The following is a 27,492-nucleotide window of genomic DNA, read 5'->3' on the forward strand; positions in this document are numbered from 1 at the left end:
TTAATCACACGATCCTTCATGTGCGCTAGCTACTCCCCTGAAAATGTAAAATGGCGTATATCAATAATGCAAAGTTTGAACGCTTTATACAAAATAAATTCCTTAAAGATATTTCTTAGAAACCCGAAAAAGACACATAACTGCATTACGTTTCATGCATTAGAAAGGAATATCATCATTTGTCTTTCTCGCTGAATACATTCACCTTTTTTGTATTACAGATATTTATTTTCTCCTGGAAGACATTGGAGCAGATTACTTTAATAGATGGAAAGAAGAATGCTTCTCAGATATTCATTGTAATCAAAATGAAATGCAGTTTACTGAAGTGACAGGATGACTATACAAAAGAAGACTCAATGTACAGATATCGTATGAGTAAAACATGTATTAACATACTTGCACTCTCTGCTACAATCGTTGATGTACGTTTCCCCATCATCTCCACACACAGGATTGTAATCCATCGTACAGACACATAGGTCATCTTCACACTTTCCATTGTGGAGCAATCGGACATCACTGAAATGTTCAGTAGAATGGAATATAACGATGAAAGGTCTACCCTGAAATTGTTTTCTGTTTAACGAGGCTGTAAGCAAGCTGTATCTAGTAAACACAAATGGAATTGTATACGATAATAAAACTCTTTGACTATTTTGAAAATATTCCCATAGCTTAGCAACATTGTAGTCACATAGAGATTTTTTTTATGAAAATCTATTTATCTACTTAAAAGACATTTAAGTAAAATAAGAACCAGGCGACATGAAGTAAAACAATGAATCAAGCTGCATCGTATATCTGTTTCGACCTTCGAAGAGAATAGAGAAAATCCATATTGGTTGAAAGAAATATCGGAAATCAAACGGGGAGGTACACTAACAGCAGTATTCAATGATTTTCATAATTTTCAAAATGAATGATAGAACGACAAGTACATGTACATATTCTGAACCATGCCACTATTCGATTGGAATTAACGCCCGTCATGTATAAAAGACACATTAGTGAACAACCCATTTCAATACAGATTAGATTACTGGTTACAAAATTACAGAAGAGCCAAATAATAAAGTAAAGTGAATCATGCAGTTGTATCGTCCTTTTATGACTCGTCACGATGTTATACTAGGGTAATAAATAAAAATCTAAATTACATTTCAAAAAAACCTTTTATAACATATAATAGCGCCAGAAATTGAATTCACCTTGATCTTCTGTCCTGATTAATTTCAAGTGTTCAAAGTTTTGATATATCGTTGTTGTGATTAAAACAGATTTCTCGAAGATTCTTAAGGGGTTTGTTATACGTTCAACAACCAGATTTCGGTGACCATGAGTACATTTGACTTACTTGCACTTCCTCATACAATCGTTTCCGTAAGTTACACCGTCTGCACCACATACGGGTTTGTGAATCATTTGACATGCGCATGCTTTTTTGGGAACTGAATTGGTCTCATCTGCCATAATAGCAGAGAAGCCAATCACCACTAGGAGAACTAATGTCAGCTTCATGATTAGTTGGTATCTTCTAGGATGTACCTGCAAACATTAAAATGTAATACATTCGAGATAATTGAATTAAATGTTCAATAACAGATCTTTTTGATAACATTCCACCACAAACTGTTGTTTGAATTAAGAAAGTAACATCGAGTTGATATTCATTGAGTGAAGTATGTGTTAGTGAATGTAACTGCAGACAATATTGTACAGTTGTACATACCAAAAGTGATATTCTTCAGAGAGCTGGAGTATGGTTACTGGCTATTGTGAACCTGCACTATATATAGGCAATGTGTGTAGGTCATCATTAATTAAGACAAGGTGAATGTACATGGTCACTGGTCATGCATGTAACATGTTGTCAAATGCCTCAAGCTTGTAAAATTATTGTTTATCAGAAGCATGTTTAGGTCCGAATGGCATGTAGTCATTTTGGAATATTTTCAGATCGAGGATATGACGTTAATCAGGACACAATTATCAAATTTAAGTTCGATGATTAACAGAAGTAGGTCATGTAGGGAAAAAATCTTAATATACCATAGGAAAATTTCTTATTGTTAATTGTTATACACTTCAGTAAAATTGTCAATTTACATGAACCAGATCCAATGAAGTTGTTGTTTTACAGGATTTACTGTACTCGAAAGAGCCGGGGTCATAAGAAGACAGGTATCCAATCAATATTATACAGAAAAAAATGAATGAATGAGCTTTAAAACATATATCAAAGTTGGTTTTCGAACATTTGCTTATGTGTATTTCAAGTGATTTGTATGTCAAAGTTTTGCTGTACGGACAGTTTCAAATTCATGAGCTTGTGATATTAAAGTAACATTTACTTCCCATGGGTTTTCTATTACTATCATTTTATAGATTTTATGGGTATTAATGAGTAAGTTATCTCCTCTTTAACATAGTACATTTTGCTAAACATTTAGTAATAACACCTATCACTTTCATTATATGTTTCTTTTAGATTTCTGCTCACCGCACATAAGAAACACAACTGCATAGCCGCTTTTAATACAAAATGTAGTGTTAGATACAATACAGACAAATAACGAATTAAAAGACACCATACAACTGCTTCGTCCTTCAAGGACTCGACAGTGATATTGATGGGCCTTACTTCTGAAACTTAGGAGGCAACTAAGGAAATTCCAAAGAGATCAAAGGAAATTTCAAATCAAGATAGAAGATGCACTAGCCCCATAATTAAGTAAACTTAGCAATTCATATATAAATGTAATGTCAGTACAACGTCAAGGACATGTGTTACCGTGCCACTATTCCAATGAATCAAACCATGACATGAAGGATTGGGCAAACCTCGTCGGTTAGAAATTCACCAGTGATGCTCACCACATGCAATCTTGATTATTGTATAAAGACACACACACGAATAACGCCTTCAATACAAATATATAATTAGACACATTACGGTCAAACTATGAAGGTAACGGCACCAATCAGATATTTCATCCTGGTTGGACTCACCAGTGGTGCTACCATATAATTCTATAATTTCCATTTAATCATTTATAATATTGAATGAATTGTGCCACTATTTCAGTTGAGTTTAAAAGTGGCAAACTTAAAATATGTCGATCTATTACGATAAATTGATATGACAAATCATTTTGAAATCTCAAAATGTACTGGGTAACTGTTCAACAAATTAATTTATTTTTTGTACCTGTATTGATTATTCAATAATACATATCTCAAAAGAAACGTATGTCCATGATGAAATTGTAATGCAAATTTTCCAAATATATGTGAATGTCAAAGTGTTTTGGTGGTAGACAGACGAAATACTCTCAATTATTATTAACCCGTACATTAATTCAATTCATTCATGTGATGTGTTTCATATTTTGACTGTGTTGTACTGAATGATGTATTATCACTAGATTGACCTTTATGTTCTGTTATGTTTCTGTGTGCTGTATTAGTATAATACTATCACATAAGTGTAATATGATTTTTTGTGACATCAGCAGATGAAACAAACTTAGACCTAAAATGAAGGATTCAGTGGTTTCGAAGATATGATATTTTTTGTTGTTTTGTTTTTTTTTTGGCTTGGTAACAGTGGTAAAGTAGATTAGATGTTTTGTTTTGTAAGGAAGGTTAAAACAATTAGATGTTTTGTTGTTAGATGAGTGGTTTATAAAATTAGATGTTTTGTTGTTAGAGAGGTTAAGAAGATTAGATGTTTTGTTTTTGTTAGACTGGTTTAGAAAATTAGATGTTTTGTTTATGTTAGAGTGGTTTAGAAGATTAGATGGTTTGTTGTTAGAGTGGTTTAGAAGATTAGATGCTTTGTTTTTGCTAGAGTGGTTTTGAAGATTAGATGCTTTGTTTTTGTAAGATTGGTGTAGGTGTAGAACAGTAGATATGTTGTGTTTGTTAGAGAGGTTTAGAAGAACAGATATTTGGTGATTTCGAAGATTTGATGTGTTGTTTTTATCGCAACGGGATACCATAGGTATGAAAGTGTCCCAGCATATTGAAAGAGTATAGCAAGTCAATTTAAAATTAATTCCAAAGTGCAATGTCGATCTTATGTTCCACAAAATTATTTAAGATATTTAATATATCATAATCATATATAACATGATGTCTTCCGAACGACCAAAATTCTTTCCCGCCTGTTCTTTCAATCAGAGAGCAATATATCTAGATCTCTTTTATGAAAGAGCTCTATGTAATGATGAGAATTATTGTGATATGATCCATCCACTTACCACTAAATTAGGGTCTTAAATGTAAATAGAAGATAATTTGTAGAAGCATGAATAAACATAGAAGATATACTTAAAAGTCGTGGTAAAATGAAAAATGCATAACATTGAAATTGATTAGAAATATTTCGTCTCTGTAAACAGTTTGATAAATAAACAATACATTTGTCTTTTCTACCGAAACCAAACGCTGTCTTAATCGAAATCTTATGATAACTAGGGTTTTGTGGGTCAATCCAATCAAGTACAAATGGAAAAGTTTCAGTAATGTTTTTTCCACATTTAAAATCTGTTTGTTTCCATTTGACATGCCACACACATTCAGCTTATTATCATTACGCTGGGTTCATTTTGTTGTTCTTTTGGCATGCTTTAGAGATCTGTTTACCATTTTCAATAAAAATTATTCTACGTATAATTCTTTTCTATCAATGAAAATCTATTTAGGTAATTAACTATCCTTTTGCCTTACCACTAACATTTGTCATAAATGTCTTGTAATATGTATTCTTAACATTAACACGGATAACACAGCTCATAAAATAGAAAAAAGAATGACTTTATAATTTGTAATCGACCAAGAGGTCAACACACCAGGAAGTCCAACAAGGACATACCTATAATCACACTCCTTGAATTTTAGATCCCAACTATTTCACTATTCCCGATTATCCCTGAATGAGGACACCGATTCCCTTAAATAGATAAGATTCAAGATTTTAACATCCGGGTTTTAAAGCATTCTCTGCTATGAATACATGTATATTCTTCGAAGTATAGCATACCCCAAGGTTCAAAATACAAGGGGAACACTGATTAATATTTCCGAAAAATGTAAAAATAGCAGAAATGAAGTCATTGATCCCCTGTTGTTAGTTGCGAAAATAGTTATTAAATCGGCAGGCCTAAGAAGGTATAAGAAGTACATAGCAATTATTTAATTGGAGCCATTTTTTAAATCTGTCATTTTCTGGTTGCTAAGCAGCTTTGAGCTCGTAAAAGCAGATTAAACTTTAGCATTTGTTTAATGTTTTCTTTTTTTCCCACTATGATTTTATCAAATTGTAATGAAAGACGATTGACGATTATTTGAAGGAAAATACGATAGCCCCATCAAATAACAATAAATGACTGTTATTGACAAAACATATAGGAAGAAATTGTGACAATTAATGCATACCGAAACATTTATATTTTGGCTTTTAAAATGAATTTCTAATATTGACCTTTTAAAACTCACCATCAGAGCAAAGGTTAAGGTTGGGAAATTGACCTCCTGACCTGTTTACATTCTCAATGAAGTTAATTCTATTTCTATTAAATGTTACACATGTAAATCGATCTATGATTCTCATGTTTAATAGTCAGAAGCTTTATACTTAATCTATGAAATGATATATATGTTGCGTCTTCACCGGCAGATGTATGTGCTCGTTTGTACATGCATAGGAACAACTTTGTAAAGATTTAATAAAAGGCAGACATTCGAATAACCCATTTTAATACAACTTTACAGTAAGATAAAGTAAAACAGAACAATGGATTAAACTGCATCATATAGCTTCGTCCTTCTAGACTCATCAGTGACGTCAAGAGCCTAAGCCTATGTGGCGAATTAGTTTAATTCAAAGTGATCGAAAAGTCATAATCTAGACGGGGAAATAAAACAGCCCAATAATTATATCAGCTTCCTTATTTTCATATATCACATACTTTTAGAATATCGGAAAGTATATATGTGTATTCAGAACTATGCTACGATTCGAATGAATTGAAACGTGATATGCAGGTTACGGCAAATCTCGGGGACTACTAGAACTCGCCAGTGATGCTCAGTCGAGGTAGCGACTCAGGAAAATCCGATGTGATCGAAAGAAAAGTTAAAATGTGTACATCTGTACATTATCTTTCACTCTCTTTATTTTTTAGAAGTATCAAATATCACTCGTTAAACATTGTGTTTTGCAACCCCTGAAAATATTTATTTCGAGATAAAGAAATACCATAGACAACACCAATTTGTTGTGGAGCCTCTAATATTTACTCCATTGCATGAAGATAAATAAATGACACCGTATTCATTCCAATAGTTCTTGAGTTTATTGATTAATTTTGATTCACATTTACAATTTCTGAAACATACAGGTAGTTAGGTCAGTCTAAACTATTGATAAACATATCATCCAGTTTGTTGGTTCTCTGAATCCGTTATGTAATATCACAGCAGCCCCCATTTTAATCACACGTTCCTTCATGTGCGTTGCCTACTCCTCTGAAAATGTAAAATGGCGTATAGTAATAATCAAAATTTTAACGATATATACCAAATAAGTTCCTTAAAGATATTTCTTATGGTTTTAAAAACAGAAACTCTAAAATTACACAGCATTACGCTTCAAGTATTAGAAATGAATATCATCATTTTTCTTTCTCGCTGAATACATTCACCTTTATTATATTTCAGATATTTGTTTGCTCCTGGAAGACATTGGAGCAGATTACTTTAATAGATGAAAAGAAGAATGCTTCTCAGATATTCATTGTAATCAAAATGAAATGCAGTTTACTGAAGTGACAGGATGACTATACAAAAGAAGACTCAATGTACAGATATCGTATGAATAAAACATGTATTAACATACTTGCACTCTCTGCTACAATCGTTGATGTACGTTTCCCCATCATCTCCACACACAGGATTGTAATCCATCGTACAGACACACAGGTCATCTTCACACTTTCCATTATGGAGCAATCGAACATCACTGAAATGTTCAGTAAAATGGAATAAAATGGTAGCAGGTCAACCCTAAAGTTGTTTTCTATTTAACGAGGATGTAGGCAAGCTGTATCTAGTAAACACAATATGTAATTTATACGATAATAAAACTCTTTGACTATTTTGAAAACATTCGCATTGCTAAGCAACATCTTAGTCACATTGATATTTTTTATGAAAATCTATTTATCTACTTAAAAGACATTTAAGTAAAGTAGAACCAAACGAAATGAAGTAAAATAATGAATCAAGCTGCATCGTATATCTGTGTCGACCTACGAGGATACGCAAGGAGTACTTTCTCCTAAATTGTTGAAATCTAGGAGGAGAATTTGAAAAATCCATATTGGTCGAAAGAAATATATTCGATTGGAACTAATGCCCATCATGTGCAAAAGACACATTTGTGAATAAGTCATTTCAATACAGATTAGATTACCGGTTACAAAATTACAGGAGAGACAAATAATAAATTAAACTGAATCATGCAGTTGTATCGTCCTTTTCTGACTCGTCACGATTTTATACTAGGGTAATTAATAGAAATCTAAATTTTAAGTGGTTTGTTATACGTTCAACAACCAGATTTCGGTGACTATGAGTACATTTGACTTACTTGCACTTCCTCATACAATCGTTTCCGTAAGTTACACCGTCTGCACCACATACGGGTTTGTGAATCATTTGACATGCGCATGCTTTTTTGGGAACTGAATTGGTCTCATCTGCCATAATAGCAGAGAAGCCAATCACCACTAGGAGAACTAATGTCAGCTTCATGATTAGTTGGTGTCTTCTAGGATATACCTGGAAACATTAAAATGTAATATATTCGAGATAATTGAATTAAATGTTCAATAACAGATCTTTTTGATAACATTCCACCACAAACTGTTATCAAAGTAACATCGAGTTGATATTCATTGAGTGAAGTATGTGTTAGTGAATATAACTGCAGACAATATTGTACAGTTGTACATACCAAAAGTGATATTCTTCAGAGAGATGGAGTATAGTTATTGGCTATTGTGAACATGCACTATATATAGGCAATGAGTATAGGTCATCATTAATTAAGACAAGGTGAATGTACATGGTCACTGGTCATGCATGTAACATGTTGCCAAATGCCTGAAGCCTGTAAAATTGTTGTTTATCAGAAGCATGTTTAGGTCCGAATGGCATGTAGTCATTTTAGATTATTTTGCAGATCGAGGATATGACATTAATCAGGACACAATTATTAAATTTAAGTTCGCCATTCCTAAGTATTAATGTATTTTATTTCTTCTATTTTGTTTTTCTCTTATTCTTTATCTCTCTTTCTCTTTCTGTTGGGTTTGAGTTGGCATATCAAACTTTGCTGTTGATTGAATGGGGGAGGGTATAAAGATTATCTCGGCCAATGGCCAAGGACTTTCGAACAAAGAAAAGCGTAAGGATGTTTTCTCTTACTTAAGACATACTAACAAAAATATATACTGTCTACAGGATACGCACTTCACTGATGATAATGAACAGTTGATAAGAAATGAATGGGGTTATGAATCATTTTTCTCGTCCTTCCGCGGAAACTCTCGAGGGGTAGCTATTCTTATAGGTAGTAATTTTGAGTGCAAAATTCACAAGGAAAAGAAGGATTCATCAGGAAATTTCTTAGCACTAGACATAGAAGTAAATGACTCACACATTACACTTGTTAATTTATACGGTCCTAACCAAGATAATCCAGATTTTTATACAAAGATTTCAGACACCATAGAAGACTTTGAAAATACACACGTTATTATTTGTGGTGATTTTAACCTTGTTTTAAAGCCTATTCTTGATTATGACAATACATATAAAAATAACAACAATCCAAAAGCAAGAGACAGGGTATTAGATACCATGGAAAATTTTAGTCTTGTAGATATTTTTAGAGAGCATGACGAAAATGTTAGGAGATATACTTGGAGAAGAAAGAACCCAGTGAAACAGGCACGTCTTGACTTTTTCCTTGTATCTGAAAGTTTGCTATCTAGTGTAAACCATACAGGTGTTGATCCTGGTTATAGGAGTGATCATTCCTTCCCTAATATATCAATGACTTTTAACGAGTTTAAGAGAGGTAAAGGAACATGGAAACTTCTTCATGATCTAGAATATTTAAACACTGTAAATACTTGTATCAATACAGTAAAGAAACAATATTGTATACCAGTTTATGATCTTAATAATATTGAAAATATTCCTAATTCATTAATACAATTCACTATTAATGATCAATTATTTTTAGAAACTTTACTGATGGAAATTCGAGGGAAATCCATAGCTTATGCATCATACAAGAAAAAACAATCTCATTTAAGGGAAGGTAATCTTATGAAAGTAATACAAGAGCTAGAAGCACAGGAAAACATTGATATAGATGAATTGAATGAGAAAATGCAGGATTTAGTAAAACTAAGAACACATAAGATTAAAGGGAGTATTATTAGATCAAAGACCAAATGGGCGGAAGAGGGGGAAAACCAACCAGTTACTTCTTTAACTTAGAAAATAGAAACTATATATCTAAAATAATACCAAAATTACAAACCGACAATAATAACATAATAACAAAACAGGAAAGGATATTGGAAAAAGTTTGTTCTTTTTACAAAAATCTCTATGATGTCTCAGATAGTGGTAATATACAAGACATTGATCTTAATCATTATATCAGTGATGAAGTTCCTAAACATTCTGCACAAGAGTCTGGAAATCTAGAAGGAGAAATTACCTATACAGAAGCAGGAAATACTTTAAAATTTATGAAAAACAATAAGAGTCCTGGGTCGGATGGGTTTACAACAGAATTTTTCAAATGTTTCTGGGGGAAAATAGGGGAATTTATTGTTAGGTCTATTAACTTCGGTTATCATACAGGGCAACTATCCATAACACAGAGGCAGGGCTTAATTACATGCATACCAAAACCAGACAAACCTAAGCATTTCATAAAAAAACTGGAGGCCAATTTCACTGTTAAACACTGTGTATAAAATAGCATCAGGTACTATAGCACAGAGAATAAAAACTGTCCTAGACAAATTAATTAACAATGACCAAACAGGTTTTTTAGCTGGGCGTTACATAGGGGTTAACACACGATTGATTTATGACATTATGCAATACACTGAGGAAAAGGATATACCAGGAATGTTATTAATGATTGATTTTCAGAAAGCATTTGATTCTGTGTCTTGGCTATTCATAGAAAAAGTTCTACTTCTTTTTGGTTTTGGTAAAAGCATAATTCACTGGTTTAAAACATTACATAATAAAGCACAGTCAGCTGTAAATCAGGGGGGGAACCTATTTTCTTTCTTTGATATTAAGAGGGGCTGCCGACAGGGGGACCCGGTCGCGCCGTATATGTTTATTCTTTGTGCTGAGGTTTTGGCAATAAAGTTAAGAAACAATAGAAATATCATTGCTGTTGAAGTTGAAAACTGTCCTATATTACTATCTCAGTATGCTGATGATACTTCGCTTATCCTCGATGGGTCCGAAAAATCACTAAAAGAATCCATCAGAGAGCTTAATGAATTTGCAAATATTTCTGGATTAAAAATGAATATTGATAAAACTCAGGTAATATGGATTGGAAGTAAAAAATATAATGAGGATAAACTTTTACCTGAACTTAACCTACAGTGGGGCAAAGAAAGATTTACATTATTAGGAGTTGATTTTAGTGTGAATCTACATGAAATACCGAAACTAAACTTTGATAAAAAAAACTCACTAAACTGAAATCGCTAATAAAAATATGGAATAGAAGATCATTAACTCCAATAGGAAAAATAAACATTATAAAGTCGTTGCTTATATCACAATTTAATCATCTCTTTATTTCATTACCTAATCCAGATGAGAAGTTTCTGTTTAAACTCAACTCTCTACTTTTTGACTTTCTATGGGATGGAAGACCAGATAAAATCAAACGGGATACAATTATGCAAAACTATGCTAATGGTGGTCTTAAGATGGTCAATCTTGTAGCTTTTATAAATGCATTGAAACTGACTTGGATAAGGAGACTCTATCGCAGTACTGAGAAATGGCAGATAATTCTAAAAACCTATATTGACACTGACCTTCTTGCAAACTGTGGTAATAATTATATTCATTTATGCATAAAAAAGTGCAAAAACAAATTTTAGTGTGATGTTTTCAAAGCTTGGGGTACACTTAACACAAAATATGAGGATAAGCTATTTCAGAGTAATATATTATCTGTCCCAATTTGGTATAACAATAAAATAAAGATAGGAGGTAAAACAGTATTTTATGAGAGTTGGTTTTAGAAGAATATAACTATCATAGCTAATTTAATCAAAGATACCAACAGATGTGTTTTCTATGGAAGAGAAGAATTTATTCGAAAATATCAAATAAATACAAATTTTTTACAATACCAGGGTCTGGTCTCTGCAGTCAAAAAATTTATTGCATCAGATACTATCTCTAACCCCTCTATAATCTATCCTTGCATACCAATCACCTTACGTATCTTTCTTCAAGACAAAAAAGGGTCAAAAAGGTTTTATAATACTCTAATTAAATGTAACGTGTTACCATCGGGTACCAAAAAATGGAATAGTATATTTGATAATATAGATAAACAAACTTGGAATAAGTACTATTTAATGCCATTCCATGTAACAAAAAATACGAAGTTCCAGTGGTTCCAGTATAGGGTAATCCACCATGCATTAGCAACAAATTCCCTTCTTTTTAAAATTAGATTAGTTATCTCCCCTCTTTGTGTGTTGTGTAACTCTGAGCACGAAACAATCAGTCATCTGCTGTGGGAATGTCAGGAAGTACAAAGACTATTACAGAGTCTTGATATTTTGTTAGAAGCTCTATTTATCCCTTTCTAAGTAAACAAGCAAACTTTCATTCTTGGTCTCCTACATCAAAACTTCCTTCCGAGTAACAGAGTAGACAATGAGATTATAATTATTATCAAACAGTATATTTATAAAATGAGATGCTTACACCGTTCACTAAACTTGCATGCACTAATTAATACAATCAAAGATAATTATATGATACAAAAATATATAGCTAATGGTAAGGATGATAAAGTAAAACGTAAATTTGAGAATGAATGGAAAAAATGGGAAAAATTAATACAGTTTTGATCTACACACTTTGATCTATTACTCATCGCATTACTAGTTTTTCTTTTTTTCTATAATTTTTTATAATTATATACATAACAGTCCTTGACCATACCGAGTAATCAGATATAAAGGAAGAAAAACATTAAAAGATTAAATTACTCTAACCTATTTTACCATCTCACCCAACAATCCACTTTACTATTTCTTCATTTTCTTCAATTTCTTTCTCTTTAAATTTCTTATCCCTAATAAAGTTCTATTTCATTTTCTCATTTCTGTATGTTGATGTCAATTTATGGTTGTGTGTGTGTTTATGCATGTGTGCATGGGTGCATTTCAAACAAAAGTTTACTGTGATATTTATGAATCATAATGGTTATGAAAGTATGAATCTTGATTTGATGATGATAATGAATTGTTGAATGTGGATGATGATGATGCATTATTTAGTATGTACAATAATCATGATAGTAATATTGATTGTGATATATATGTTGAAATGGATGGTGAGGAAGATTATCATGTTTTTGAGGATGATGATGATGATGATGATGATGATGATGATGATGATGATGATGATGCATTATTTAGTGTGTAACATAATAATATTGATTGTGATATATGAGGATTATCATGTATGGTGATAATAATAATAATAGTAGTAGTAATGATCACATGCATTGTTGAATGTTGATGATGATGTTGGTGATTCTTTTGAATGGAGTGTATTTGTTTGACACGCAATGACTATATGTGCACCTGTGGTTGGATGTGTGAGAGGGTGTGAGTGTATTTGTCCTGTTCAACGTGTAAAATCTTGAAAAATAAAAAAAAATATATAAAAAAAAAATTTAAGTTCGATGATTGAAAGAATTAGGTCATGCAGGGAAAAAAATCTTAATATACCATGGGAAAGTTTCTTGTTGTTAATTGTTATACACTTCAGTAAAATTGTCAATTTACATGAACCAGATCCAATGAAGTTGTTGTTTTACAGGATTTACAGTACCTGAAAGAGCTGGGTTAATAAGAAGACAGGTATCCGATCAATATTATACTTAAAAAATGGATCAATGAGCTTTAAATCTTATATGTAAATGATGTTTGTCTAAAACAGATCTTCGACATATATCAAAGTTGGTTATCGAACATACGATTATGGGTATTTGAATTGATTCGTATGTCAAAGTTTTGCTGTACGGGCACTTTTCGCACAAAATATCATGAATTTGTAATATCAAAGTTAAACTTGCATCTCATGGATTCGTTTTCTATGTATCATTTCATAGATTCGATGAGCATCTAGATTGTTCTTTTTGTTAAACATGTAGTTATAACACCTATCACGTTCAGTATATGCCGCTTTTACACAAAATGTAGTGGTAGATACAATACAGACAAATAATAAATAAAAAGACACCATACAACTGCTTCGTTCTTCTAGGACTCGACAGTGATATTGATGGGCCTTACTTCTGAAACTTAGGAGGCAACTAAGGAAATTCCAAAGAGATCAAAGGAAATTTCAAATCAAGATGGAAGATGTACTAGCCCCATAATTAAGTAAACTTAGCAATTCATATATAAATGTAATGTCAGTACAACGTCAAGGACATGTGTTACCGTGCCACTATTCCAATGAATCAAACAATGACATGCAGGATTGGGCAAACCTCGTTGGTTAGAAATCAACCAGTGATGCTCACCACATGCAATCTTGATTATTGTATAAAGACACACAAACGAATAACGTCTTCGATACAAATATATAATTAGACACATTACGGTCAAACTATGAAGGTAACGCCACTAAAGCTATACTGAAAACAAACCTGGACCTAATGTAAAGGTTTCGAAGATTTGATATTTTTTGTTTTGTTTGTTTTTTTTATGTTGGTTTTAAAGATTTAATGTTTTGTTTTTGTAATAGTGGTTAAGAAAATAAGATGTTTTGTTGTTGTTAGATTGGTTATGAAGATAAGATGTTTTGTTGTTGTTAGATTGGTTAAGAAGATAAGATGTTTTGTTGTTGTTAGATTGGTTAAGAAGATAAGATGTTTTGTTGTTGTTAGATTGGTTAAGAAGATAAGATGTTTTGTTGTTGTTAGATTGGTTAAGAAGATAAGATGTTTTGTTGTTGTTAGATTGGTTAAGAAGATAAGATGTTTTGTTGTTGTTAGATTGGTTAAGAAGATAAGATGTTTTGTTGTTGTTAGATTGGTTAAGAAGATAAGATGTTTTGTTGTTGTTAGATTGGTTAAGAAGATAAGATGTTTTGTTTTTGTTAGATTGGTTAAGAAGATAAGATGTTTTGTTGTTGTTAGAGTGGTTTAGAAGATTAGATGTTTTGTTGTTGTTAGATTGGTTAAGAAGATAAGATGTTTTGTTTTTGTTAGAGTGGTTTAGAAGATAAGATGTTTTGTTGTTGTTAGATTGGTTATGAAGATAAGATGTTTTGTTGTTGTTAGATTGGTTTAGAAGATTAGATGTTTTGTTGTTGTTAGAGTGGTTAAGAAGATAAGATGTTTTGTTGTTGTTAGATTGGTTATGAAGATAAGATGTTTTGTTGTTGTTAGATTGGTTTAGAAGATTAGATGTTTTGTTGTTGTTAGATTGGTTATGAAGATAAGATGTTTTGTTGTTGTTAGATTGGTTAAGAAGATAAGATGTTTTGTTGTTGTTAGAGTGGTTTAGAAGATTAGATGTTTTGTTTTTGTTAGAGTGGTTAAGAAGATAAGATGTTTTGTTGTTGTTAGATTGGTTAAGAAGATAAGATGTTTTGTTGTTGTTAGATTGGTTAAGAAGATAAGATGTTTTGTTGTTGTTAGATTGGTTATGAAGATTAGATGTTTTGTTGTTGTTAGATTGGTTTAGAAGATTAGATGTTTTGTTTTTGTTAGAGTGGTTTAGAAGACTTAATGTATTGTTTTTGTTAGAGTGGTTTAGAAGACTCAATGTTTTGTTTTAGTTAGAATGGTTATCATCAGCAGATGTTAAAGCTTAACTGGAAACAGACCTAGACTGGGGCTTTTTTAAAATGAAAGGTTCATACGACCATTTTGTACATCCTATATAAAATGAGAACTCGTGAAAATCCTGCGTGTTTTGCGCCCTTTTTGATTTTCCGTTGATTGTATGTTCAGTCTTTCCAAAGAAAAAATACATACTGATCTTTTACAATTCCTATTAATTATAAGGAATCCTTAATTTCACATGAATCCATATAATCATAGTTTTATTGATGACTTGTCTAGTTATTCAACTCAACATATGTCAAATCTACAAACCACCATTCTTAGCAGTATCGAATCTGTGTAACAGTCTCATTCTGATACTGTTTTCTTAAGAGGTGGAATTAAGAACTCAAAAGAACCAATCTTCAACATCCACTTCTAAAACATATCTTCTATAAGAACATTTAATTTTTCCAATTTGTACACCACCATACTTCATTCTAAGCGGAAAGAATGCCTTCTCTCTTGTTATGAGAGCTTTCTTTTCCAAGAAAGATGAACTGCCTTACAAACATATATAGTTGTAAACTATACTGAAGTGTATTTCTTGAAAAATACGTCCATGCCAATAAAGAATTATACGGAGAATGCAGTTTTAGAATTATCGAATTTCTTGTTGATAACATTTTCGTCGAGTTTAGTAGTAACTTCTTCAAACAGACTGCCTATGGAAATTAACTTCCGTTGACTTACTTGTATTTGTTTTCATACGGTGCTGGATTTATCGAAAAGTTTATCATGAAGGATAAAAAGACCTTGCAAAGTCGTTTAATTTCACTTTCAGATATACTGATGACGTTATGTCATTAAAAAACAAGAAATTTATTTACCATGTCCATCTTATAAAACCACCAGAATTGGAAATCAGCGATGAGATAGAACCTTTTGTATATCAGTTTGTTTTGATCTTTTCGTACAACGAAAAAAACATCGACAGCTTTCCATCAAGCTGTATGATAAACGTAAGAAATTCAATTTCATTATTGTGAATTTTCCATTTCTGGATAAAAATATTACTGCATCCCTAATCTACGTTGTTTACATATAACAGTTGAATCGATATTCAAGTGCCTTTTCATATTATACTAACTTCCTTGCAATTTTTCAACTGACGGACAAACTCGTTTCACAGGGTTTCAAACGTCATAGTAACCCCATTGAGATATGAAGCTGGATATGTTTGATGTACGTTAGTTTGCATGTTGATTCCTTTGTTGTATACCTTGTTATCATTTGAGAATGTGACATTGCTTACTTGGATTGGCCAATGTTTACATGACGGGTATCTTCGATGGAGCAAAAAGCGCTTGCTCTCTCGTTACTCATGGTCTTATTTCCCTTGTACTGTGTCAGGAATCACTATGTAAATATTTCCTTCGTTCGTGATTTGCTGTCTTTTTATTGAATTTGAATATGGATTATCATTGTTGACATGCTGGTATTTTCTTGGTTTTGTTACTAATATCTGAAGTTTATAGCTTTTCTCTAGAATCGATGACCGTGCACGTCACACTCATAGCTTCTGCTAAATGTGTTAAAAGAATTTCGAATATACTGACATTATCAAGAAAATGTTCCCAAATATAGCTGATCTCTTTTGAAGCCGATTAGGTTCAAGGTTTCATCTTGTACACAATTATATAATTACATAAATGTTAATTAGCTATTGTTCATTAACTTTATAGTATCCATAAAAGATGTGCTTTTTTGTTACAGATGATGTGAATATTTTGTTACAGATGATGTGAAATCAACAGTCGCACTCAAGCGATTTTTGCGATTCTTGCTTTATACAAGTAGTTGCATGTTTAGCTGCGTTCATATGCTGTTGATATCGGATACGGACGGTATACCTCTTGAATTAGGAAAATAAACGAAAAACACCTGCATATCAATGGACTGAAGCGACATTTCGTTAGAATATAGTGTACTGTAACAGTGCAAATGAACGATATATTTCACAAAAATGGAATGATATCATCCATATAATTTCTACTGTAGTATTTTACATAAATACATTTGGATTTAGTTAAAAACTAAACAATCAAAACAAAAGGCACTGAATGCATATTCCTAAAGAAAAATGAACAGAAAAAAGATTATGGAAATATAAAATAAAATCGAGCATATATACACTGGAGCCTTGATCAAAATGTCTTGACAATTTAACAGCTTGTTTAGGAATACTCATTAAGGAATTAAATGTAGTTATGGATGTATTGCAATGGATTTATTATTCGACATGTATGAATACATCTGTTTCAGTCCATATGTCGGTACAAATTACCTACACCTGTAGGCTGCAACAGGCGGACAGCGAGTACAGCGTAATAACTGATCTAGCCTAGCAGGCATTGGTCAACAGTCAATTAATTTCCGTTATCATTAGTGTCCAGTGTAGCCTCGCAGGCAATGGTCACATTACGTCCACCGATGTTGATTCTGATCAATGGTAGAGCCCTTTTCAATACAACTAGAAATATGGTATCTATAACGTAGTGATCACACTAATTAAATTCCTTTTAATCCTTTTTTTTCTATTGTTTTTGCCAAGCATGCTTTTTTATGTAAATCATTTGTAGTTTTGACATTATAAATCACCTTTCGCCTATAGTCTGTACTCTATGCTTCAATATTTTTGCTATACATATATCTCAGATTTGGAATGAGTTTTTGATAGCTTCAGAATTAGCAACGAAAATGCCGATTTGTCAACACAGTCTTTATTTAACCTTGAAATAGATGAAAAGATCGTCAAATAATATTAAAATATCAACACTAACCACTTCTCCTGAAATGTTGCTATCATTGATCATGTTCCGCACTTTCTTCGTTTTTTCAGCCTTTTCTCTTTTTGAAGAAATTGGAATAAAAGTAAAGACATCAAGGATTACTTTTCTGTATTATGAGACAAATCATAGTACTGTGTAATAGTATATAATACATATAATTCCAATATACAGTTCCATACCTTACACAAATTCCAATAATGTATTTTATATAAGAGTTATGAAGGTATGTTTGACATTCTACAACAAGTTCCAATGGAATATCGAAGAATTTCTTGTTTTTACATACTTAACTTAGTAGTGTTGTACTAATGTAATTCATTTCTGGGACCAAATTATTTAAGTGTATGTCTGATATTCCAGCTGGAGGAAATGTCTTTCTGGATGAAATTGATAAATATATAGCACAGAGACACCTTATCTTTTAATCATAAACATTTCTACAGGTGGGTTTTAAGTCCCCGATATTCGCCATAAGCGTCATATCGATTAGCAGCATGCTTCAGAATATACACCTAAATTTATACTTAAAAAATACGAAGTTTATTCAATTATTGGTCATACCTCCCCGTATGATTGTTGACAATTGAGTTTTACATTCAGATCATTGTATTTCTTCAGCCGCCACCTAGGTTCCAAAATAAAGGTCCTTAGCATCCCGGACGAGTCCTTTCAAAAGAGTTGCATGAACTATTTTTACTTCATAATTTAGCTCTAGTGTATTTAATTCTAAATATGTACTGAGTATGGTTTTTCACTTATGTGTCTTTTGTACAATTGGCTTGATGAAAGTTGAACAGTACAGCAACGTATCAATGTTTTGCTTTCAAATTGTTTTCTTGAATCCTTCCTTTCAAAAATCCTTCCATGAAAAAGTTAATTTCTGACATTTTGCGACCTAATCAGCAATGTACATGTTTGAACAACATATTTCCAGGCCAGACATTGAATTGAACACGTGCTTAATTAGATATTGTAGATTATACAATGATTAGATTATCCTGATTTAATTAGTCGGAAGGACATCTGTTGGAATCGATATAGGTGTATAAAAGTAGATTTTAACAAACAGTGAACCTATTTTGTAGTAAAACTAGCGTAAACCAAAGTGAAATTTCAGGTAATTACGTAAGTGTGCAAACACTAGTATTAAGCAATTTCATGGAAAAACGTAATCTACAGAATGCAGTCCTGCAGAAAAATTAATACTTAAAGTATAACCCTTTAATCTTAAACAGGTATACGAAAATGAAGAGTACAGTGATTGGATTGTTGTTTGTTGGTGTGCTGATGAATCCGATGTTAGCAGAAGCTAGGGTAAGAAATTAAAATGTTGAGAGAGATACATAACTGAAAAAAACCTTCTTTTATTTATTTATTTGTGAAACATTAAAATCATTGATTAATTTGGTACCGTTCAGTACATATCACTATCATTTTCCAGACATTAAACCGCTTTTGCCTTGTAGCTTTGTGGGTGCCAGAAGATCTACGACCCAGTTTGTGGGATGGATGGTAATTCTTACGACAATGAGTGCACAATGAAATGCGAGTACGTATAATGTAATATAAAAGAATTGATTGCTTGACTTATAGTAACATTTGTTATCTATTGCTGCGCATCATTTGAAAGAACGGATATGTTCAAAAATGTATATCTAATTTCAGTGTTTTTCAAATGATTTTCAAATTCATATAAATTAATTATTTTATTGATTCACAACAGTCAAAAACGTTTTGTTGTGAATTCACAATATTAGCGTGTTCACGACATAATTATGAATCATAAATTATCTATTTTATAAAAATAAAATATTGTCTCCTCCTAATGACAAACTGTCAATCGTGACATAGTTTAGATGATCGTTAGAATAAACTTTCGATAAATACACTACATTTTTGTTTAGCTGAACAACGGATGAAATTTGATTCGTTTATTATTTTAGTTATTATGTTTAATTTACTCCGCTTAATTTAAGATATAATTCACTTGTAATACAATATTATACAACGACATGATTTTAGATCTCGTCACCCTTAAACATACTTTTTTGATATAGAACATCCTCAATTCAAAAGGCCGATGAAACACCTGCTAATATAGTCATTGCTCGCCATATCAAAGTTTAGATTTTGAATTGTTGACAATACATATGTTGTTTTCGTTATTCCAGAGGTGTCTCCTTGGATTATCACGGAGAATGTAAGGTATGTCGTATAAAAACATAAGGTATTTAAGAACATTAGTGTGATTTATGGACTTCGATAATTCAATTTATACATTAACAACACATTGTCATGTGACTTATTTCATATAACCTCCTTTTATAAACGGAACCGTTTGCTTTTACCTAAACACATCAAAAAGATGTTATATATATTTTAGCTCTGTGGGTGCCATCTGATTTATGACCCTGTTTGTGGAACAGATGGAATTACCTACGATAACGAATGTGCCATGAAATGCGAGTAAGTAAAGATGAATCAACTTGTTGATTTAATAGCATAGATTGTAAGCGTAAGTACGCAGTTCAACTGCAATATATGTCCAGTCACTCATTAAACTCTTAATACACGGTAAACAACAACGCACTGTCGTTATCCGTTTGTCAGTTAACGCCTTTGTGGAAATGTGTGAAATTCTGTCCCGGAACCAAAATACCTGTATAGCTTTACCTGTATATCCTTTATTTTTAATTTTTAAGCAAATTACCCCCTCTCAAGGGAAAAAATTATATCCTGAAGTCATGAATTTCACAATTACAGCAAGCCATATTAAGACCCCGAAGAGTCTCAGATGACATGATATCAAACTTAAATTTGGATTTCGTTAACTTGTCGCAGTTTTCTTCTCGTTGCATTATACGATTTCTGGATAGTTTGAGGATTTTTTTTGTGTGCCGTTTGAAAGACCATCAATGTATCAATGTATGAGCAACATCATTCATGTACATGTGTTAAAGTTAAAGCGAAATGAGTATGAAATTACCATTTACTCTGTGTTCACACTATTTCAGAGGTGTTGATTTGGATTACAGCGGTCTTTGTAACGAGGTAATGGCATACTGGTTGCTTTTAAGCTATAAATATCCTTGGTCAAACATAAAGGACTTCTGAACATTCCAACAGCATAAATAAATAATTGTAAAGAGAGTCCTATTCGAGTATTTTCCTATTATTTTCAAAATTGAATCAAAATTGCTAAAATATAGATTACAATAAGACTTGAAGATAATTAGAATCAAATCAAAAAGAGAAATATCGATGAAATTGAATATAGATGAAAAAACTGTTATGGAAATAAAAACTGAAAATGATAATGAGAATTAGGAACGAATTTTAAAAAAGTAAAAAAGTAGAGAAAGCTACGCTCCATTTCACGACTTGCGTGATAAATACATGGTGTTTACTTAAAGGTTGTGATAAAATCACAAAAAATTGAACCATCGGAAATTGAGACTTTACAGGTTCTTCGCCATGAAATTGATAAACTATATCTAATATTCATTATATGAGATTGTGTTATATATAACTTTGAATGCCCTTCTTTCTACATAAAATATATGTTTAGGTTTGTGCATGCCCAATGATTTTGGACCCTGTCTGCGGAATGGATATGAATACTTATCCTAACGAGTGCGAAATGAACTGCAAGTAAGCACCCACTATTTAGTTAGTCGTATATCACATACTAATTGATCAATTAACAATTCATACTGTTGAAATGATTACCGTGTAATTGATAAAATATATGGTTGCATTTGGTATTTCAATGTGTGACAACACAATAAAGTGTAATACGATATCATAACATAAATAATTTAATGGCAAAGGGAAACACTTCAATCATCATCATCATCATCATCATCATCATCATCATCATCATCATCATCAAGTTAAAGTTAAACACTATTTCATCTTTTCTTTCAGAGGAGTGTCCTTTGCCTATCACGGCGAATGTAAAAAGGTATTGTAGTTTTTTGAGTCTCCATATAAAATATAATAAAGAATTACATAAAATTGTTCATAACTTATTTTCAAAAACTACTTTTTTTTTTTTACATGTTTTACATGTTTTATAATCAATCATATATTCACTGTATATTACAGTTATGTGGATGTCAAATGATTTATGATCCCGTTTGCGGAAAAGATGGAAATACCTATGATAACGAGTGTTCAATGAAGTGCGAGTAAGAAAATTATTTACATACATATTTTAATTACTAAACTGGAATCAATATGATTTGATTACTTCAATGTTTCCCATGCGTATGTAGAATTGATAAAATAAAAAAATGACCAAAATATGATTACGAAGTGACTTTTAAAAGTAGAGAAATGTATTCCTATGCTATATTTAAACCGATCGTATTTATTAATTATTTTTATACTTACATTGGTATTTTTGGTTATAATGACACGATAATAATGACTGAGAGTTGATACAAAACGTATACAATATATATCAGTCTGACATTTGGAAAACTGAGAATGCTTCGGTCGAAATCGTGGTACTTTCGTCGTAATTAGATTAAAGTTGAAATCTTTGGAAAATGTGTAGAATTAATTTAGTTTAATCTGGTCTAATTTGAATATTGAAAGCTGCATTTTGTATAGCATATTCCGCAGTTCCAACTGGTTTTGGCGCTAAAGTATTCTTATCATAACAACGTGTAACCCATAATTTTCATGGATTTCAATATATCATATATTCTGTAAGCAAAATATTTCCTTCGTACACGATCGCAAATGATGTTAATATTGTTCAGCAACATAAATTAATTACATTACATATGAATATTTGATTATGCGTATCATGTGATTTTGATAAATTTTCAGAGGAGTATCATTGAATTTTTACGGCACTTGTGACAAGGTAATTATCAAAGAGTTTCTATTAAATGACGAACAGTTTAATCTAGGTAAGAAAAGCATTAGCTAATCAGACACACCCAAACTCACGAAACACTAAGTGCAAAAGTGCATGTATTTATTTATGGTTGTCCTATCTATATATCAGATTCTAGTGGTATAGTATTGAGGATGAGAACATTTCGGTCTCCATTTAGACTTGTAAATACCATTTTCATGATATGACCAAACAGGCTACTAAGTATTATGCATTACTCAAGGTCATTAATGCTTAAACTGATTAAAAAAGGAAGCATTGTACTATGAATTAAACCACCATTTTACGTAGATCCAATTGTGTTATACAGTTTTGTGGAAGGAATACATTTCATTAATATTTTACATGTAGCTTTGTGCTTGCCCGCTGAATTGGGATCCTGTTTGTGGAATGGATGCGGAGACCTACCCTAACGAGTGTACCATGAACTGCGCGTAAGCACATTGATTATAGTCATTGCGTTGAGAAAATATCTTTGGTAGAATTTCGTCTCGCCTGTTCAACCAAGAACTACAGTGATCTCTGATCATAATCAGCTGTATTAACATTTTGGTACACTCACACATTTAAGCCATATTTATGTGTCTTGCCGTGCTTGCAGCCGTCAGTCTTTTGTGATAGAAAAAATAATGCTCCAGACTATTTTCTATAATATTCCGAGATTGAACGTTTATAACTGCAATACATTTTAAAAAATGAACGGTGTATCACGTGTAACAAAAAAGTTTTATACTTAAAATGTGATGGGACGCATCATTAAAATGCGTTTTTATGATTTCAGAGGAGGCTCTTTGGACTATTATGGAGAATGTAAAAAGGTATCGTCATGTGAGGTCATTCTATTAACCTTTTCTTACGTCACAATGTATCATATAGCTATCTTTACCGAATAGCCTTAAACTCGCATTAAATACTTTGAAAAATGGTAGTCAGTTATTTTTTTAAAAATCTTACATAAAAGTACGGGTGAAATATTATCGTCTCCAATCATATACTTAAGATGCTATGGTATATGATTTTAGTTATGTGGGTGCCAGAAGATTTATGCCCCAGTTTGCGGAACAGATGGAAATACATACGATAACGAGTGCACAATGAATTGCGAGTAAGTAAAGACGAATTCAAATGTTTCAAGTTATATCATAAATAACGTTTAGATCGATGAAATATTAATTCTTGTGATATGAGCTTTTATGGCCCTTTGAAGTGTGTCTTACGAATCAAAGAGCAAACCGTGCCGCTATTTTCTAAATTAAATATTAATATGAACTCAATATCTATAATGTATATTAAGCAATATCTATATCATATTCATGTCATGCAATTTTTAATTTCTAATTTCAGAGGAGTTTCCTTGGACTATCGTGGAAAATGCAACAAGGTTAAGTTCTAAGTCGACGCATCTTTAAAAAGTTATCGAAATGTGCTCATAGGGATTATGATAATAAATACAATAACATGTTAAGATGTGTTAATAATGAAATAAAACAATACAAATAGCCCAGCACGTGACAGTTAGGTATGCAAACAGGTATCAGATTAATTGTGAAGGCATATATTAATTTTCATGGATTATAGTATTATCGCTACCTGGCAATTTTGGTATTGATATTATAGACCGTTAAGGAATCGTTAATACCACACGTAGAAATATCAAATATACGTAAAAGAATTAATGGATAAAGATAGATTTGAAATTCACTAAATATCAGATGAAGTATTTTTGTTGGACGTCGTGAAAAGAAGAGGGTAGGTGCCAGTTTGAACTATTTTGAGTCATGTTTTGTCTGCAGTAAGGTACTTTAAGATCAACTGCATTCAGTATGCTATTTAAACGTTGTCAGAATTTGTGCGGTCACAACACTTCGGTGTTAAGAAGAGTGGTTAGGAATGGGGATATAGGTGTTATGAAGCAAGATTTTTTCTAAATAAAAATTACTCGAATATTTACATTAAGCTATATTAATATATCTAATGTATATAATACAATACAGCATAAAATATATACAATGCTTATCGACACACAAAAATCATTATTGTACTTTGAAAATTGCTGCTCCCAAAGTTGCTTTAGAAGCATGATTGCGTGGCTCGAAACAAAGTCACAAAGTGCATTTTCAATGTTTAGTATTTTCTAGAAGACTACTTGTCGTATAATTAAGATTCTGTTTACATGTTGCTATTTTCCTTGTTGTGTCGGTCAAATATGGTAGAAATGATCACTGGCAAATGAGGATGCGAAGATATACTAGTACCCACCCAAAGTGCTTGCTAATCCCTTAAACTCTCCCCTTTCTCTACCCTTCATGGTCACCAAGCACTTATTCCAAGGTCGGTTACCGGAAGGTTTGAAGCAATTTAAAATTCGTGAAAATAGACGAAGTATACATTGTCTAAGTGTGACCTTTTTCATAGGTGTCTGAAAGTTGTTTTGTACTTGGTTCTTGAAACCTTATATTTATTCTGCAGAAAACACAAAAACTGCAATTTCACAACATTGAACAGCAGCAATTCCATTTTGACCCGTTCCTCATTTTGGTCCCCTCTCGATTTCGACCCCCAAACATATCTTCCTGCAAGGGAAAAATAAGGGTTGTCAAAAGACGTCCACGGAATGGCCCGATTTCAATTCAAATCAATATACTGATTTCGGCCTTCGAGTACGTTCTCTCATGTGTAAGAAATGCTTTATAAAATCAATGTTACAACTATGTATAGGTTTGTGCTTGCCCGCTGAATTGGGATCCTGTTTGTGGAATGGATGGGAAGACATACCCTAACCAGTGCGCTATGAACTGCGAGTAAGCATAAAATCCGTTTATTGTTGACCATTGAATTATGGAATATTTCATGTAGCCTATCATATCCTTTTAGTCCTCTATATTGTACAGAAGACATAGAAGTGAAAAGAATCTTTTAACATATCTTTTAGAATAAGATAAATTAGAGTCAAACAATGAATTAAACGGTTCATAATATATACATGAACAATGGAGGACGCCTTTTCAAAATGATCAGATATATGAAAAACGCGACTTTTATTGACTAGTATTACACCTCATTTAGATTTTGATATTCTTTTCTAGATGAACGAAAGACTTGCATGATGCAGTTTTATTCGTCAGTTTTACTGTATCTGATTCTAAATTTGTACTGAAAGGTGTTATTCACTTTTGTACAATATGTAATATCATCAAAAGAAGTAATTAAGTCATAATGTTCTCAGCAGTCAAGATAATTACAGAAAACGGACCAAAAACGGTATTTTAATCGTTACATTCTCACTTTATGATTCTTAACATAATCAAAGGATAGATTCTGTTGATGAACTTAGTTCTTCGAGGTTTGCCATAACCCGCATGCCACAACTGACCCTTTTTACATCAGCCGTTTACCACGATATTTTCCTACAAGAAAGCCAACAGGGACATGTTTCCACTGATCAATATGACAGGCATTATGATTTTGGTTTCTTAATGTGATATTTCCATTTCTAACTCTTAAGATAAGATGCTTGTTAGAATAATTATTGGTTTATTTGTTGTTGTTGTTGAAGACATCTAATGATCCTGAACACTTGGCCTTAAATGTTTTCTTGTGAATAATTTGCCCTCGTGTCATCGATCGTGAATTTGAATTAAGATTTTGTTGACAAGTTAGTGTTTTCATGTTGTTGTACTGTGCTGTCCTGTCATTGCAGAAATGTGTCATGGGATTATGATGGGAAATGCAGAAAGGTATTGTATTGTAAAGTCGTATCGTCGTAACAGATAATGATATGGAATAGTCGTTGAAAATTTTTATCGCCAAGAAACGTAATACTTAGAAAATATTAAGCCGTATATATCTATAAGCCTTTTGTGTGCGTGCGTGTGTACTAAGCTTGTGATATTAAATTTCTAGCTATGTGCGTGTCAAAAGATTTATTCTCCTGTTTGTGGAATGGATGGAAATACTTACAATAACAAGTGTACAATGAAGTGCGAGTAAGTACAAACTAATAATACATTTAAGTTTTTTAAAGTTATAATTGATATGATTACTTACGATGCGAAACGTTAAGCATAGTTAGCAATGCGAAACAAAAAGGCGAGATAATACAATTTGTACCAGAAACCCTCTGATCAAGCTTAGACTTAGAAAGAATAGCTTCTAATCAGTTGATTTTTCTAAAGAAGCACTAATTATCAAGCATAATTAGTTGTCATAATCAGGCCATTACCATATACATCTTATTTACTATAAAACCAAGTGTTACAACTGACAAAGGAAATTCATGATTCTGAAATCATCAATTAATGAATATATATGTGACTACGTATAAAGCATGCATTACAGCTGGATAAAAAAAAACAAAATGGAAACAAATAAGCTTAAAAAGATATGAATTGAATTGTTTTCAGAGGAGTGACCTTAGACTATTACGGGCGGTGTTACAAGGTAATATAATTGTCATGAGTAACGGTGTTCGACGCTCCATACCCGTAGTGATTTTTGTTTCTCACAAACCTGTGTAATGGGCATCCCGTAGCCTCCAGGGAAATATAATTAGTAAACAAACAAGCAAACAGACGATC

General features: G+C 32.1%; 3 protein-coding genes across 3 annotated transcripts; 1 reads left to right on the forward strand and 2 right to left on the reverse strand.

Moving 5' to 3' along the window:
* On the reverse strand, positions 1–1,521 carry LOC132548644 (four-domain proteases inhibitor-like). The gene is made up of 3 exons (XM_060212520.1): positions 1,358–1,521; positions 400–522; positions 1–37 (listed from the first exon to the last, which is right to left on the reverse strand). The coding sequence occupies exons 1-3, from the start codon at positions 1,519–1,521 to the stop codon at positions 1–3; spliced, it is 324 nt and encodes a 107-aa protein (XP_060068503.1).
* Positions 1,522–6,497: 4,976 nt separating this feature from the next.
* On the reverse strand, positions 6,498–7,821 carry LOC132548646 (four-domain proteases inhibitor-like). Its single transcript, XM_060212521.1, has 3 exons — positions 7,658–7,821; positions 6,905–7,027; positions 6,498–6,534 (listed from the first exon to the last, which is right to left on the reverse strand). Exons 1-3 carry the CDS (start codon positions 7,819–7,821, stop codon positions 6,498–6,500), a joined length of 324 nt encoding a protein of 107 aa, XP_060068504.1.
* Positions 7,822–19,251: 11,430 nt separating this feature from the next.
* On the forward strand, positions 19,252–25,720 carry LOC132548647 (serine protease inhibitor dipetalogastin-like). Its single transcript, XM_060212522.1, has 14 exons — positions 19,252–19,320; positions 19,473–19,555; positions 20,178–20,211; positions 20,390–20,472; positions 21,021–21,057; positions 21,575–21,657; positions 21,934–21,970; positions 22,114–22,196; positions 22,846–22,882; positions 23,267–23,349; positions 23,697–23,733; positions 23,938–24,020; positions 24,260–24,296; positions 25,634–25,720. Exons 1-14 carry the CDS (start codon positions 19,252–19,254, stop codon positions 25,718–25,720), a joined length of 873 nt encoding a protein of 290 aa, XP_060068505.1.
* The last annotated feature ends 1,772 nt before the right edge of the window (positions 25,721–27,492 follow it).

This window comes from Ylistrum balloti, unplaced genomic scaffold (assembly GCF_031769215.1).
Source record: "Ylistrum balloti isolate Yb309-2 unplaced genomic scaffold, AGI_CSIRO_Ybal_v1 Utg370022, whole genome shotgun sequence".
Lineage (NCBI taxonomy): Eukaryota > Metazoa > Mollusca > Bivalvia > Pectinida > Pectinidae > Ylistrum > Ylistrum balloti.

What these genes read in the sequence shown, in the direction of transcription:
- LOC132548644 (XM_060212520.1), bottom strand. Translation starts at nt 1,521, where the DNA reads ATGAAGCTGACATTAGTTCTCCTAGTGGTGATTGGCTTCTCTGCTATT. An exon ending in GATTGTATGAGGAAGTGCAA is followed by an intron (nt 523 to 1,357) that starts GTAAGTCAAATG and finishes TGAACATTTCAG; the next exon opens with TGATGTCCGATTGCTCCACA. An exon ending in GATTGTAGCAGAGAGTGCAA is followed by an intron (nt 38 to 399) that starts GTATGTTAATAC and finishes TTACATTTTCAG; the next exon opens with GGGAGTAGCTAGCGCACATG.
- LOC132548646 (XM_060212521.1), bottom strand. Translation starts at nt 7,821, where the DNA reads ATGAAGCTGACATTAGTTCTCCTAGTGGTGATTGGCTTCTCTGCTATT. An exon ending in GATTGTATGAGGAAGTGCAA is followed by an intron (nt 7,028 to 7,657) that starts GTAAGTCAAATG and finishes TGAACATTTCAG; the next exon opens with TGATGTTCGATTGCTCCATA. An exon ending in GATTGTAGCAGAGAGTGCAA is followed by an intron (nt 6,535 to 6,904) that starts GTATGTTAATAC and finishes TTACATTTTCAG; the next exon opens with AGGAGTAGGCAACGCACATG.
- LOC132548647 (XM_060212522.1), top strand. Translation starts at nt 19,252, where the DNA reads ATGAAGAGTACAGTGATTGGATTGTTGTTTGTTGGTGTGCTGATGAAT. An exon ending in TTTACGGCACTTGTGACAAG is followed by an intron (nt 22,883 to 23,266) that starts GTAATTATCAAA and finishes TTTTACATGTAG; the next exon opens with CTTTGTGCTTGCCCGCTGAA. An exon ending in ATCGTGGAAAATGCAACAAG is followed by an intron (nt 24,297 to 25,633) that starts GTTAAGTTCTAA and finishes AACTATGTATAG; the next exon opens with GTTTGTGCTTGCCCGCTGAA.